Source organism: Salvelinus fontinalis, chromosome 32 (assembly GCF_029448725.1).
Source record: "Salvelinus fontinalis isolate EN_2023a chromosome 32, ASM2944872v1, whole genome shotgun sequence".
In the NCBI taxonomy this organism is placed as follows: Eukaryota; Metazoa; Chordata; class Actinopteri; order Salmoniformes; family Salmonidae; genus Salvelinus; species Salvelinus fontinalis.
Genome location: NC_074696.1, coordinates 6,959,472 through 6,974,285, shown reverse-complemented (window position 1 = coordinate 6,974,285; position 14,814 = coordinate 6,959,472). Strand labels below are relative to the sequence as shown.

Below are 14,814 nucleotides of genomic sequence, written 5' to 3'. Positions count from 1 at the left end.
GTATGTTCCCAGATGCCGTCCTTCTACCTACCTACCTACCTACCTACCTACCTACCTACCTACCTACCTACCTACCTACCTACCTACCTACCTACCTACCTACCTGTTATAATTGGTCATCTCTCGTTTAAGGTCTTTTGGCCATCTCAGATGTACTGGGTCCTGTTCCATCGATTCTACTGGCTGCAAATACTTTACCTGAGCCAATGAGAAGATGGCAGCATTGCAGTATTACCAATTGTGATTGGTCCACCTTCAGGGAGCCTCTTCATGTTGTGGTCTATACTTCAGCTCTGTTCCGGAGTGTTCCATAAAGAAGGCTTGAATTGTCTGCAGCACTTTTCAAAGCGATGCAGAGGGGGGAGGGGGGGGGGGACGAGTCCGTAGCTCCAATATGACAGACTGTGTGTACCTATGAAAAACGAAGAAAAAAAATTCCTCTAAGCTACTATTGGGGGACAGCTTTGGCCACAGGAGACCCCTGTATTCCGCATGACTATGGCTGTGTGACTGTTCTAGTGGCTCTACGCTGGTATCTCTGGCTGTAGCACTGTTAAAGAAATATTAAAAGACACTGGTGCACCTTGCGCAATAGGTGTAAGTTATACAGTAAGTTTTACAGTAAGTTTTACAGTAAGTTATACAGTATGATTGTAATGTGTATAAGCTAAAATATCGCAGTAAAGTTAAACTTGATGTTTCAATATCCATTTGACATGCATCTCAAACAAAAACAAAAAAAATATTTTTACCATGTCCAGCACGTAGCTATAGCAACCTCGGACCACTTGTGTGAATTTAGACTGACAGTTAAAATGTGACGGAGCCATTGACTGTTAATTCAATGATGGTCTCTTTACCAGTCCTCTGCAGAGTGAGTAAAGATGCATTCTGTAACTTTAGCTTCCTCACTACGCTCTTAAAAAAATAAAGGTGCAAAAGTTGGAAACAAATAAAGTTATTGATAGCGATGCCATAGGGTAACCATTTTACGGTCTCTGAAGAAGAAATACATTGTGTGGTTCTTTGAAGAACCATACAAAAATCCCAAACCAGAAATGTTTTCGCCCCTCCGGGACCCGGAATTGAATAGACCTGCTGTAGAGTTTTAAGCCTTATTTGCATATTTCACAGGGTGGCTTTTGAGTGAATTTTAGGTACCATTACCACCCAGGACTTTGTTTTCTTAGTGACAGAGACATCTTTTTTTTTGCATTCCTTCATTTTCAGTCCTGTAGCCTTCACCAAGTGAGATTCAAAGTGAATAGGTCGTTATTAAAAATTCCAATATTTAAGACAATACATATTTCATAAGGCCTTCTGTTGAGAGCCTAGTTTTGAACCCTAATACAGTGGCCTGAAACTCATCGTTTACAGGCCACATCAAGCCTGCAAGTCACATTATACTGGCTTGTGAGACGATGTGTAATTCCTATTGGAATCCAGCCAGACTGGAGATATTCAACATGTTGAAGTTTTATTCACCAGTAACCTGCATTCAGAATGACTGCCAGTGTTGGGAAGACAAATATATGAGACTACCTTAAATATTTAAACTGGGACAACAATTTCAATTTCAGTACAATTTCGGGTGCAATAAGTCCAAGTGACAGATTGGAATTGTTTAGAAAAATGTTTTTATTTATATTTAACTAGCATAAGATTTATGAATCAATCAATGTACATGCAAAAACATAGATATTGAAACAAACAATTTAAAAAAATCTAACTGCAATAGAGCATGCTGGGAAATATGATAATGATGGGCGTGGTTTTGGTTCAACTCTAGTTATTAACACCAACACGGGTGTTATTTTACACCGCTTAGTGTTAATTTAACTCTTCAAAGTGTTAATTTAACTGTTCAATCAACACTATAAGTGTCACACTGAAATAATTAACACTAGTTTAGACAGGCCAGTTTGCTGTGTTTGCTATGAAAGGGACACATCTGCAGGCTTCCATACATTTTCAAGAACCTTCTAGAATTCTGAAGAACCATTGATGCCACGTCAAGAACCCCACGCTTCGCTCAAAGGTTCTTTTATCGGGCGAGAGTTCTCCAAGGAACCTTAAGAGCTGAGGAAGAACCATTTTAAGAACCGTAATTTTTTTCAGCATTAACAAAGAGTACTATTCAGCCAAGATTGTCTTTCCAAAGAAGGGTCTGATACTGTATTGATGCACATTAAGAGTGTGTAAATAGCTTTGCTTGATGTATTGAATCTTTATTTAATTATTTGAGAACAAATGATATCTTACGATAAGGACCTATTTGTATTTATATATGTATGAAGTGACTATAATGGGTGTGCTGCAGCTACATGTGGATGCTTGTGTGTAGGATCTACTGTAGGATCTACTGCAGAGTAGGACTGTTTATGCTCTGGTCTACTGCAGAGTAGGACTGTTGATGCTCTGGTCTACTGCAGAGTAGGACTGTTGATGCTCTGGTCTACTGCAGAATATGACTGTTGATGCTCTGCTCTATTGCAGAATATGACTGTTTATGCTCTGGCTACTGCACAGAGTAGAGCTATGTACAATCATTGTGGCCTTTTAGGCATAATATGTATTTATACATTGTGTGAATTATAGTGTGTTTATGGGCTATTTTATAAAATAATCTGATATCGAACTGTAGCCATTGATGAAGTATGTGAATGTTACACTAGCATGATATAAATTAAATAACACACACTGTTTCATCTCTCTCGATATAAAGTTAAATTCAACCAGCTTTTGCCAAAATGAATAGTTGATGGTCTGTTTATTATTTGTATACCTGAGAAATGTGAGTTAAAATAAATAAAAAAGTAAATCGAAGTTTCAAAATGCATCTACGTATTGTTCATCTGTTTATCGTTCGCATCTGTTTATCGTCTATAACAATTTGAAGGCTTCGACATTGATACTTTGAAAGACAGATCATTATTCTACGGAACTGAAAGACAACAGCTCGGCAATTTTAGAACGACCACTCCCACGAAGGCGGGGAATATGCAAATATACAACCAATCAAACGTACACTTCCTGTAACAACTTGCACGATGAAACGTCACTTGCCACGTCTTGACACTGCGGGCGCGCTTGTTCCAGTGAGTGGCAAGTTCTACAAGTTTTTAACAACTATCTCAAAACGTATAATTTTTTTTTCTGAAATGTTCCTGGCTTGTTTGAGCTGGTTTTGCACCTCGCTGCTAGTGTTCGTCAGTGGAGGGAAACTTCCAGAAGCCGAGGTAAAAATCACAGTTCTGCACAAACCTTTCCTCTGTCATCGCAAGTCGAAGTACGGAGACATTCTGCTGGTACACCATGAAGGATATCTTCAAAATGGAACTAAGTTTCATTCCAGGTTAGTTTGTTATGAAAACAACAATTGAAGGACGGGTTTCCTGAACCTAGAAACGGTCAGATACATGTTTTTGCTGCTGTCTTAAAAAAAAAAAAAGTGTGTGCGCGTCTGTGTGTGTGCGTGCGTGCGTGCGTGCCTGTGTGTTTGTGCGTGCGTGTGTGCGTGTGTGTGTTTCCAGCTACTCCCAGGCGGACAAGCAGCCTGTCTGGTTCACTCTGGGTATTAAAGTGTGCGCGCGTCTGTGTGTGTGTGTGTGTGTGTGTGTGTGTGTGTGTGTTTCCAGCTACTCCCAGGGGGACAAGCAGCCTGTATGGTTCACTCTGGGTATTAAAGTGTGTGTGTGTCTGTGTCTGTGTCTGTGTCTGTGTGTGTGTGTTTCCAGCTACTTCCAGGGGGACAAGCAGCCTGTCTGGTTCACTCTGGGTATTAAAGTGTGTGTGTGTGTGTGTGTGTGTGTTTCCAGCTACTCCCAGGGGGACAAGCAGCCTGTCTGGTTCACTCTGGGTATTAAAGTGTGTGTGTGTGTGTTTCCAGCTACTCCCAGGGGGACAAGCAGCCTGTCTGGTTCACTCTGGGTATTAAAGTGTGTGTGTGTGTTTCCAGCTACTCCCAGGGGGACAAGCAGCCTGTCTGGTTCACTCTGGGTATTAAAGTGTGTGTGTGTGTGTTTCCAGCTACTCCCAGGGGGACAAGCAGCCTGTCTGGTTCACTCTGGGTATTAAAGTGTGTGTGTGTGTGTTTCCAGCTACTCCCAGGGGGACAAGCAGCTTGTCTGGTTCACTCTGGGTATTAAAGTGTGTGTGTGTGTGTGTTTCCAGCTACTCCCAGGGGGACAAGCAGCCTGTCTGGTTCACTCTGGGTATTAAAGTGTGTGTGTGTGTGTTTCCAGCTACTCCCAGGGGGACAAGCAGCCTGTCTGGTTCACTCTGGGTATTAAAGAGGTGATAAAGGGATGGGATAAGGGTCTGCAGGGGATGTGTGCTGGAGAGAAGAGGCGCCTCGTCGTACCTCCTGTCCTCGCTTACGGCAAGGAGGGGAAAGGTAGGCCACACATGCACGGCACGTGTTGCCTCTGTACTTAAAGTCACTTCACTCACACCCAGCATCACTGCAATGTACATAGATGACACCACCCTGAATGGTACTAATGAACTGCATCTCTCTCCTCTACGGCATCGTTGTAGGGTAGAAACGTTGCATGAAGGTTGTACTACTAACTACTGCTCTGTGACGTCTTCCCAGCGTGGAGCATGTGAACGATGCTGTGAGCATGTGAACGATGCTGTGAGCATGTGAACGATGCTGTGAGCATGTGAACGATGCTGTGAGCATGTGAACGATGCTGTGAGCATGTGAACGATGCTGTGAGCATGTGAACGATGCTGTGAGCATGTGAACGATGCTGTGAGCATGTGCACTATGCTGTGCTTTGCCCTGGTAAGCACACCCAATACCTAACCCTCACCTACTTCTGTGCTTCTGTTATAACCGTAGCCTGAATCACTTTACAACACTTTGTTATTTCAAGAATGTTCCAGTGTTGACACGTCTTGTGTGTGTGCATCTTATGAGTCTTGGTGTGTTTTCACATATAGTCCTCTTTTTTTGTTGTTGAAATAACCAATCTCAGTCCTCTTTAAAATAAAGTGAACTCTGGGTAAAAAAAAAAAGAAGAGAGCAAAATTACTCAGTTCTGTTTGAATGAGAACTCTGTCCGCTTCACACTGAACTCTCTCTTCCTGTTCACGTCACCTATCTTGTGGTCCGTGTCCTCTTTGCATTCACATTGCTATGTTTTAGAAAGGAACCAAGATATTTTTCCAACATTCACTCAATGCACTCTGGGTTTTTACTAAGTGCAGGACAAGTCATTTCATCAGAATGTTATCAGACAGCTAGATAAATATTCATCTAGATAAATATATAGATAGATAAATATTCAGCTAGATAAATATATAGATATATAAATATTCAGTTAGATAAATATATGAGGGGGTTATAACAGTAGTCTAGTGTGAGGGGTTATGTCAGTAGTCTAGTGTGAGGGGTTATGTCAGTAGTCTAGTGTGAGGGGTTATAACAGTAGTCTAGTGTGAGGGGTTATAACAGTAGTCTAGTGTGAGGGGTTACGTCAGTAGTCTAGTGTGAGGGGTTACGTCAGTAGTCTAGTGTGAGGGGTTACGTCAGTAGTCTAGTGTGAGGGGTTATAACAGTAGTCTAGTGTGAGGGGTTACGTCAGTAGTCTAGTGTGAGGGGTTATGTCAGTAGTCTAGTGTGAGGGGTTATAACAGTAGTCTAGTGTGAGGGGTTATGTCAGTAGTCTAGTGTGAGGGGTTATAACAGTAGTCTAGTGTGAGGGGTTATGTCAGTAGTCTAGTGTGAGGGGTTATAACAGTAGTCTAGTGTGAGGGGTTATAACAGTAGTCTAGTGTGAGGGGTTATAACAGTAGTCTAGTGTGAGGGGTTATGTCAGTAGTCTAGTGTGAGGGGTTATGTCAGTAGTCTAGTGTGAGGGGTTATAACAGTAGTCTAGTGTGAGGGGTTATGTCAGTAGTCTAGTGTGAGGGGTTATGTCAGTAGTCTAGTGTGAGGGGTTATAACAGTAGTCTAGTGTGAGGGGTTATGTCAGTAGTCTAGTGTGAGGGGTTATAACAGTAGTCTAGTGTGAGGGGTTATAACAGTAGTCTAGTGTGAGGGGTTATAACAGTAGTCTAGTGTGAGGGGTTATAACAGTAGTCTAGTGTGAGGGGTTATGTCAGTAGTCTAGTGTGAGGGGTTATGTCAGTAGTCTAGTGTGAGGGGTTATGTCAGTAGTCTAGTGTGAGGGGTTATAACAGTAGTCTAGTGTGAGGGGTTATGACAGTAGTCTAGTGTGAGGGGTTATGTCAGTAGTCTAGTGTGAGGGGTTACGTCAGTAGTCTAGTGTGAGGGGTTACGTCAGTAGTCTAGTGTGAGGGGTTATGTCAGTAGTCTAGTGTGAGGGGTTATGACAGTAGTCTAGTGTGAGGGGTTATGTCAGTAGTCTAGTGTGAGGGGTTATGTCAGTAGTCTAGTGTGAGGGGTTATGTCAGTAGTCTAGTGTGAGGGGTTATGACAGTAGTCTAGTGTGAGGGGTTATAACAGTAGTCTAGTGTGAGGGGTTATAACAGTAGTCTAGTGTGAGGGGTTATACCAGTAGTCTAGTGTGAGGGGTTATGACAGTAGTCTAGTGTGAGGGGTTATGTCAGTAGTCTAGTGTGAGGGGTTATGACAGTAGTCTAGTGTGAGGGGTTATGTCAGTAGTCTAGTGTGAGGGGTTATGTCAGTAGTCTAGTGTGAGGGGTTATGTCAGTAGTCTAGTGTGAGGGGTTATGACAGTAGTCTAGTGTGAGGGGTTATGTCAGTAGTCTAGTGTGAGGGGTTATGACAGTAGTCTAGTGTGAGGGGTTATGACAGTAGTCTAGTGTGAGGGGTTATACCAGTAGTCTAGTGTGAGGGGTTATAACAGTAGTCTAGGGAATAATGACAAGCCAACCTGAGCTCTGTGTTCACCTTCTAAAAAAGGAACCTGATAATTCAAGAGAACCGAACTCAGACCACCTATTGAGATGGTCTCAGTTCGTGTCACCTCTGGGGATCTTATGTGTGTTCACAAAAACATTCTGAAAGGGACAACGTCTGAAAACACCCTTACATGGCTTCCTCTCCTTGTCTCCTTTCCTTGGTCCACTCTTACTGGTTCGGTGAAAGCAACATCCTGGGATTAGACATTATTTTCTTCAGCTATCCCTTATTTTTAGAACAAATACATGTTTTTGTATGTATTAGAACTGAGTCCCGGCCTAGCATTCCAGTGACCTCTGATCCTGATGTTGTGACCCCTGAACTCTGACCTCAGGTAAGATCCCACCGGAGAGCACCCTGACTTTTAACATCGAGTTGATGGAGATCAGGAATGGACCCAGGTCACATGAATCCTTCCAGGAAATGGACCTCAACGATGACTGGAAACTCTCCAAGGACGAGGCGAGAACACACACACACACAGAGACACACACACACACACACACACACACACACACACACAGTAACATTATGCTGTCTGGCATACTTAAAAAAAACGTTAAATGGGTCTTCTCTCTGTTACAAACACAGACACGGACTATTTGTTCACACTTATACCATGTGAAGAGATTCTCTCTCGTTCTCTTTCTGTCACACAGACACACACCTTACTTTACGTCCTGACTGCATGTTCCCTTTTCCTCCCAGGTGAAGGAGTACCTGAGGAAGGAGTTTCAGCGTCATGGTTACCCACCCAACGACACCCACCATGAGCAGATGGTGGAGGACATCTTTAAGAAGGAGGATGAGAACGAGGATGGCTTCATCTCCTCCAGAGAGTTCACCTATAAACACGATGAACTTTAACCTCTGACCTAATAATCCCCTATACTTATGGCACAGGGTTTTTTTATTTCCTGGTCCGGTCAAACTTGGAGGTTCTTAGTCCTATTTCTGTTCAGGGTAAAAGTTGCTTTCAGACACAGTTCTAGGATCAGTTTATGTTCACCATATTAAACGGTGTAGATCATAGGAAACTGACCTTAGATCAGTGTTCAACGGCATCTTGCATCCGTCCAAAACGGAATCGGGTTACATGAACATGATATGATCATTCTTTACATTAGACAAGCTGTGTGAATTGTGATGCTAGTGCGTGCGTGTGTGTGTGTGTGTGTGATATTTTCGGGTACAAGTTTATTTTAAAAGTTTGTTAATAAACTGCTTATGAATCATTATTAAATATTTGGTTAAACATTGTTTAACTGTTTTAGGGCCCTTTTGTTTTATATCTACAGTATCAAATGTTTTTCAAGAACCTCTCCAGAGATATATAATGTAAAACATTGATCACAGGATAACATATTTTTGATATAGTTTATAACAACATATTAGTGGTACCTGTGTTTGTTTTTTTTTACTGAATATATTTTGTGTACACATTTTGGAGAGAGGGAAAAAAAAATCCATAAAGTGAGTGCCATCTTTTTACACAAACAAAACGATACATTTATTCACTGGTAACACTGGAGAATACCTTATCCCGTTTAGCCACTAGGTGGCACTGTTTACTAAAGTCAGTGTTGATGAGACTGTACATCGAGAGTTCAGGCGGTGATAGTATAGCGGGAAAAACATTGCTAATACATTTATAAAAAGGTTTATAATGTAGTTTATTAACAAAAGAACCAAAAATAGGGAGGCGTATAACGGTGGCACCCTCATACTCAAATGAGACTGAAAATACTTTTGTCGTAACATTTGAGAAGTCGTTATCACACAGCAGGTTGAGGGCGTTGGTATTTCTACTGAGAATCTCGTCTCGTGTTCGCTAGTTTCTTACTTCTCCTGTTCTTTTAGTTATTGTATTTTTATTCTACTTTATTTGTTCTGCTACATTGATATTAATTACTTTATTGTTGGGTTTTGAGATTGCAAGAAAGGCATTTCACTGTTACTACAGTGTCGTTTCCTTTTCATCCGTGTGAACGTATAGGGGACTGCTTGTGTGTAACTGATGCCACGCTTTCTGCCTTGAGCAGAAACGACTCAGATCCCATAACACAGAAATGACTCAGATCCCATAACACAGAAATGACTCAGATCCCATAATGCATAAACGACTCAGATCCCATAATACATAAACGACTCAGATCCCATAATGCATAAACGACTCAGATCCCATAATACATAAACGACTCAGATCCCATAATACATAAACGACTCAGATCCCATAATGCATAAACGAATCAGATCCCATAATGCATAAACGACTCAGATCCCATAATGCAAACGACTCAGATCCCATAATACATAAACGACTCAGATCCCATAACACATAAACGACTCAGATCCCATAATGCATAAACGACTCAGATCCCATAATGCAAACGACTCAGATCCCATAATACATAAACGACTCAGATCCCATAATGCATAAACGACTCAGATCCCATAATACATAAACGACTCAGATCCCATAATACATAAACGACTCAGATCCCATAATGCATAAACGACTCAGATCCCATAATACATAAACGACTCAGATCCCATAACACATAAACGACTCAGATCCCATAACACATAAACGACTCAGATCCCATAATACATAAATGACTCAGATCCCATAATGCATAAACGACTCAGATCCCATAATACATAAAAATAGAGATATGGAATATGTGCAGAGACAAACATATATACACAGAGAGGCATAACGAGAGAGACACATATATATATATATATATATATATATATATATATATAGAGAGAGAGAGAGAGAGAGTGAGAGAAAGACATATAGAGAGAGACATGGAGAGAGACAGAGACATATATACAGTACCAGACAAAAGTTTGGACACACCTACTCATTCCAGGGTTTGTCTTTATTTTTACTATTTTCTACATTGTAAAATAATAGTGAAGACATCAAAACTATGAAATAACACATATGGAATCATGTAGTAACCAAAAAAGTGTTAAACAAGTTAAAATATATTTTATATTTGAGATTCTTCAAAGTAGCCACCCTTTGTCTTGACAGCTGTGCACACTCTTGGCATTCTCTCAACCAGCCTTATGAGGTAGTCACCTGGAATACATTTCCATTAACAGGTGTGCCTTGTTAAAAGTTCATTTGTGGAATTTCTTTTCTTCTTAATGTGTTTGAGCCAATCTGTTGTGTTGTGACAAGGTAGGGGTGGTATACTGAAGATAGCCCTATTTGGTAAAATACCAAGTCCATATTATGTCAAGAACAGCTCAAATAGCAAAGAGAAACGACAGTCCATCATTACTTAAAGACATGAAGGTCAATCAATCCAGAAAATGTCAAGAACTTTTCAAGTTTCTTCAAGTTCAGTCGCAAAAACCATCAAGCACTATGATGAAACTGGCTCTCATGTGGACCGCCACAGGAAAGGAAGACCCAGAGTTTCCTCTGCTGAAGTTCATTAGAGTTACCAGCCTCAGAAATTGCAGCCCAAATAAGTTCAAGTAACAGACACATCTCGACATCAACTGTTCAGAGGAGACTGCGTGAATCAGGCCTTCATGATCGAATTGCTGCAAAGAAACCACTACTAAAGGACACCAATAATAAGAAGAGACTTGCTTGGGCCAAGAAACTCGAGCAATGGAGATTAGACTGGTGGAAATCTGTCCGTTGGTCTGATGAGTCCAAATTTGAGATTTTTGGTTCCAACCGCTGTGACATTGTGAGACGCAGAGTAGGTGATCAGATGTTCTCCGCATGTGGGGTTCCCACCGTGAAGCATGGAGGAGGAGGTGTGATGGTTCAGGGGTGCTTTTGCTAGTCACACTGTTAGGGATTTATTTAGAATTCACGGCACACTTAACCAGCATGGCTGCCACAACATTCTGCAACGATATGCCATCCCATCTGGTTTGTGCTTAGTGGGACTATCATGTGTTTTTCAACAGGACAACAACCAAACACACCTCCAGACTGTATAAGGGCTATTTTACCAAGGAGAGTGATGGAGTGCTGCATCAGATGACCTGGCCTCCACAATCACCCTACCTCAACCCAAATTAAATGGTTTGGGATGAGTTGGGCCACAGAGTGAAGGAAAAGCAGCCAACAAGTGCTCAGCATATGCAGGAACTCCTTCAAGACTGTTGGAAAAGCATTCAAGGTGAAGCTGGTTGAGAAAAATCCAAGAGCGTGCAAAGCTGTCTTCAAGGCAAAGGGTGGCTACTTTGAAGAATCTCAAATATATTTTGATAAATATATATATATATATATATATATATATATATATATATATATATATATATATATATAGCGAGAGAGAGAGAACAGAGATAGACATATATATACAGTATATATTTAAGCAATAAGGCCCGAGGGGGTGTGGTATATGGCCAATATACCACGGCTAAGGGCTGTTCTTGTGCACGACACAACGTGGAGTGCCTGGACATAGCCCTTAGCCGTGGTATATTGGCCATATACCACAAACCCCCGAGGTGCCTTACTGCTTTTATAAACTGTTTACCAATGTAAAATAAATGTTTTGTCATACCCATGATATATCATGGCTGTCAGCCAATCAGCATTCAGGGCTGGTGCCACCCAGTTTATCAATAGATATATATAGTGAGAGGGAGAGAACACTGTTGGGTCAACCCTCCTGACACACATTCAAAACATTCCACACTGGAGAAGGTTAGAGGTCACATAGCCTGCACTGGGTGTGACACAGTATTGTATTCGCCACAAGATCCCACACACGCACACACACACACACACAGTCTCAATTATCCGTCCATGAGCATGGCCCCTGGGAACAGAGGAAGATGTAGGACGAAGAGGATGTGTTGGGCCAGCTGTTGGATGTGTGTGTGTGGGGGGGGGGGGGGGTGGTCCATGTTGTCTCACTGCATCACCATAGCTGTGTCCTGATCACTGGGGGGAGGAGAAAGGAGAGGATGGGGGAGGAGAGAGGAGTGGATGGGGGGAGGAGAGAGGAGAGGATGGGGGAGGAGTAAATCACTAAATCATTTGAATAGGAAAATGAAGACAAGAGCATGCTGATACAGACACACACACACACAGAGACACACACACAAACATAAACACACACACACACACACACACACAGAGACACACGCACACACACACACACATATCCATACACACACAGACACACACAAACACACAAACACACACACAAACATACAACCACACAAGCAGTGCATTTTGCAAATATTCAGACCACTTTAATTTTTACATGTTGTTGTGTTACAGCCTTCATCAATCCACACACAAAACCCCATAATGACAAATCCAAAACTGGTTTTAGACATGTTTGCTAATGTATTACAAATAAAACCCTGAAATATCACATTTACATAAGTATTCAGACCCTTTACTCAGTACTTTTTTGAAGCACCTTTGGCTGCGATTACAGCCTCAACTCTTCTTGGGTATGACACTACAACCTTGGCACACCTGTATTTGGGGAGTTTCTCCCATTCTTTTCTGCAGATCCTCTCAAGCTCTGTCAGGTTAGATGGGGACCGTCGCTGCACAGCTAATTTTCAGGTCTCTGCAGAGATGTTCTATCGGGTTCAAGTCCAGGTTCTGGTGGGGCCACTCAAGTACATTCAGAGACTTGTTCCATTGTCTTGGTTGTGTGCTTAGGGTCATTTAGTTTAGTTTATTCATTTGACCATTTAAAAAAAACAAGCACACATAAAACTTGAAAAAGCCATACATGCACATTAATAAAATTATCAAGGACAACATACTATAAAGTCTGGGACTTATTTCCATTGTTAAATCATGGAGGATAACACACTATAAAGTCTGGGACTTATCCTCCATGATTTAACAATGGAAATAAGTCCCAGACTGTATAGTGTGTTATCCTCCATGATTTAACAATGGAAATAAGTCCCAGACTGTATAGTGTGTTATCCTCCATGATTTAACAATGGAAATAAGTCCCAGACTTCATTGTGTGTTATCCTCCATGATTTAACAATGGAAATAACACACAATGAAGTCTGGGACTTCTTTCCATTGTGGTCCTCTTGAGACAAGATGGCTGGACAAGATCCAGCACAGTATGGCAGTGAAATAATAAAACAAACACAGAGAAGATTGTCCTGTTGGAAGGTGAACCTTTGCCCCAGTCTGAGTTCCTGAGCGCTCTGGAGCAGGTTTTCATCAAATATCTCTCTGTACTTTGCTCCATTCATCTTTACCTTGATCCTGACTAGTCTCCCAGTCCCTGCCATTGAAAAACATCCCCACAGCATGATGCTGCCACCACCATGCTTCACTGTAGGGATGGTGCCAGGTTTCCTCCAGACGTGACGCTTGGCATTCAGGCCAAAGAGTTCAATCTTGGTTTCATCAGATCAAAGATTATTGTATCTCATGGTCTGAGAGTCTTTAGGTTCCTTTTGGCAAACTCCAAGCGGGCTGTCATGTGCCTTTTACTGAGGAGTGGCTTCCGTCTGGCCATTCTTCCATAAAGGCCTGATTGGTGGAGTGGTGCAGAGACGGTTGTCCTTCTGGAAGGTTCTCCCATCTCCACAGAACTCTGGAGCTCTGTTAGAGTGACCATCGGGTTCTTGGTCACCTCCCTGACTAAGGTCCTTCTCCCCCGATTTCTCAGTGTGGCCGGGCGGACAGCTCTATGAAGAGTCTTGGAGGTTCAAAACATCTTCCATTTAAGAATGATGGAGGCCACTGTGTTCTTGGAGACCTTCAATGCTACAGACATTTTCTGGTACCCTTCCCCAGATCTGTGCCTGTCTCTGAGCTCTACGGACAATTCCTTCGACCTCATGGTTTGGTTTTTGCTCTGACATGCACTGTCAACTGTGGGACTTTATATAGACAGGTGTGTGCCTTTCCAGATCATGTCCAATCATTTGAATTTACCACAGGTGGACCCCAAGTTGTAGAAACATCTCAACGATGATCAGTGGAAACAGGATGCACCTGAGCTCAATTTAGAGTCTCATAGCAAAGGGTCTGAATACTTCTATAAATAAGTTATTTCAGTTTTTTTGGTTTTAACACATTTGCAAAAATGTATAAAACATGTTTTTGCTTTGTCATTATGGGGTATTGTGTATAGATTGCTGAGGATATCTTTTTAAAATCCATTTTAGAATAAAAACTAAAATATATTTTTTATTTATTTAACATTTTTATAAATTATTTTTTTATTTTATTATTATTTAACTAGGCAAGTCAGTTGAGAACAGATTCTTATTTACGATGACGGCCTACCGATGGCTGTATAAGACTGTAACGTGACAAAATGTGGAAAAAGTCAAGGGGTCTGAATACTTTCCAAAGGCACCGTATACACACACACACACACACACAAGGAAACACTTTGTGTCCCCACCTCCTTGGTTCTCTCTGCTTGGGTAGATGCGTGGAAAGGGCCAAAACTCCTCTGGAGGGGGAAAGTCTTCTATTGGGTGGAACTGAAATTTAGACTCAAAGTCATCTGAAAGACCAGAGAGAGAGACACATTAACTTTTTATGGCTGCAGGGGCAGTATTGAGTAGCCAGATAAAAGGTGCCCATTTCAAACGGCCTCGTACTCAATTCTTGCTCGTACAATATGCATTTTATTATTACTATTGGATAGAAAACACTCTCTAGTTTCTAAAACCGTTTGAATTATATCTGTGTCAATTATATATCTTTTACTGGTTTGTTACGATCGCTAACTTTTACTGCTGGGAAATGGCTTGTCTTTCTGGCTATTGTGGTAAGCTAATATAACGCTATATTGTGTTTTCGCTGTAAAACACTTAATAAATCGGAAATATTGGCTGGAATCACAAGATGCCTGTCTTTCATTTGCTGTACACTATGTATTTTTCAGAAATGTTTTATGATGAGTAATTAGGTATTT

General features: G+C 41.5%; 3 protein-coding genes across 3 annotated transcripts in view; 2 read left to right on the top strand and 1 right to left on the bottom strand.

The window, feature by feature from the left end:
* LOC129830665 (acetylcholinesterase collagenic tail peptide-like) overlaps window positions 1-2,835 on the top strand; it is a 38,601-nt gene extending 35,766 nt beyond the window's left edge. The window contains exon 18 of the mRNA XM_055893262.1: window positions 133-2,835. Within this exon, the coding sequence (XP_055749237.1) occupies window positions 133-202 (70 nt within the window). The 3' untranslated portion in view covers window positions 203-2,835. The remainder of the gene's footprint in view (window positions 1-132) is intronic.
* Window positions 2,836-3,044: 209 nt separating this feature from the next.
* fkbp14 (FKBP prolyl isomerase 14) lies at window positions 3,045-8,158 on the top strand. The gene is made up of 4 exons (XM_055893261.1): window positions 3,045-3,355; window positions 4,245-4,396; window positions 7,233-7,360; window positions 7,607-8,158. The coding sequence occupies exons 1-4, from the start codon at window positions 3,051-3,053 to the stop codon at window positions 7,763-7,765; spliced, it is 744 nt and encodes a 247-aa protein (XP_055749236.1). The 5' UTR covers window positions 3,045-3,050; the 3' UTR covers window positions 7,766-8,158.
* A 1,609-nt stretch (window positions 8,159-9,767) lies between these two features.
* Window positions 9,768-14,814, bottom strand: part of wipf3 (WAS/WASL interacting protein family member 3) — a 30,103-nt gene continuing 25,056 nt past the window's right edge. The window contains exons 7-8 of the mRNA XM_055893258.1: window positions 14,296-14,400; window positions 9,768-11,831 (exon numbers count right to left, since the gene is read on the bottom strand). Of these exons, the coding sequence (XP_055749233.1) occupies window positions 11,809-11,831; window positions 14,296-14,400 (128 nt within the window). The 3' untranslated portion in view covers window positions 9,768-11,808. The remainder of the gene's footprint in view (window positions 11,832-14,295; window positions 14,401-14,814) is intronic.

What these genes read in the sequence shown, in the direction of transcription:
- fkbp14 (XM_055893261.1), top strand. Translation starts at nt 3,051, where the DNA reads ATGAAACGTCACTTGCCACGTCTTGACACTGCGGGCGCGCTTGTTCCA. An exon ending in GGAACTAAGTTTCATTCCAG is followed by an intron (nt 3,356 to 4,244) that starts GTTAGTTTGTTA and finishes GTGTGTTTCCAG; the next exon opens with CTACTCCCAGGGGGACAAGC. An exon ending in GGAAACTCTCCAAGGACGAG is followed by an intron (nt 7,361 to 7,606) that starts GCGAGAACACAC and finishes TTTTCCTCCCAG; the next exon opens with GTGAAGGAGTACCTGAGGAA.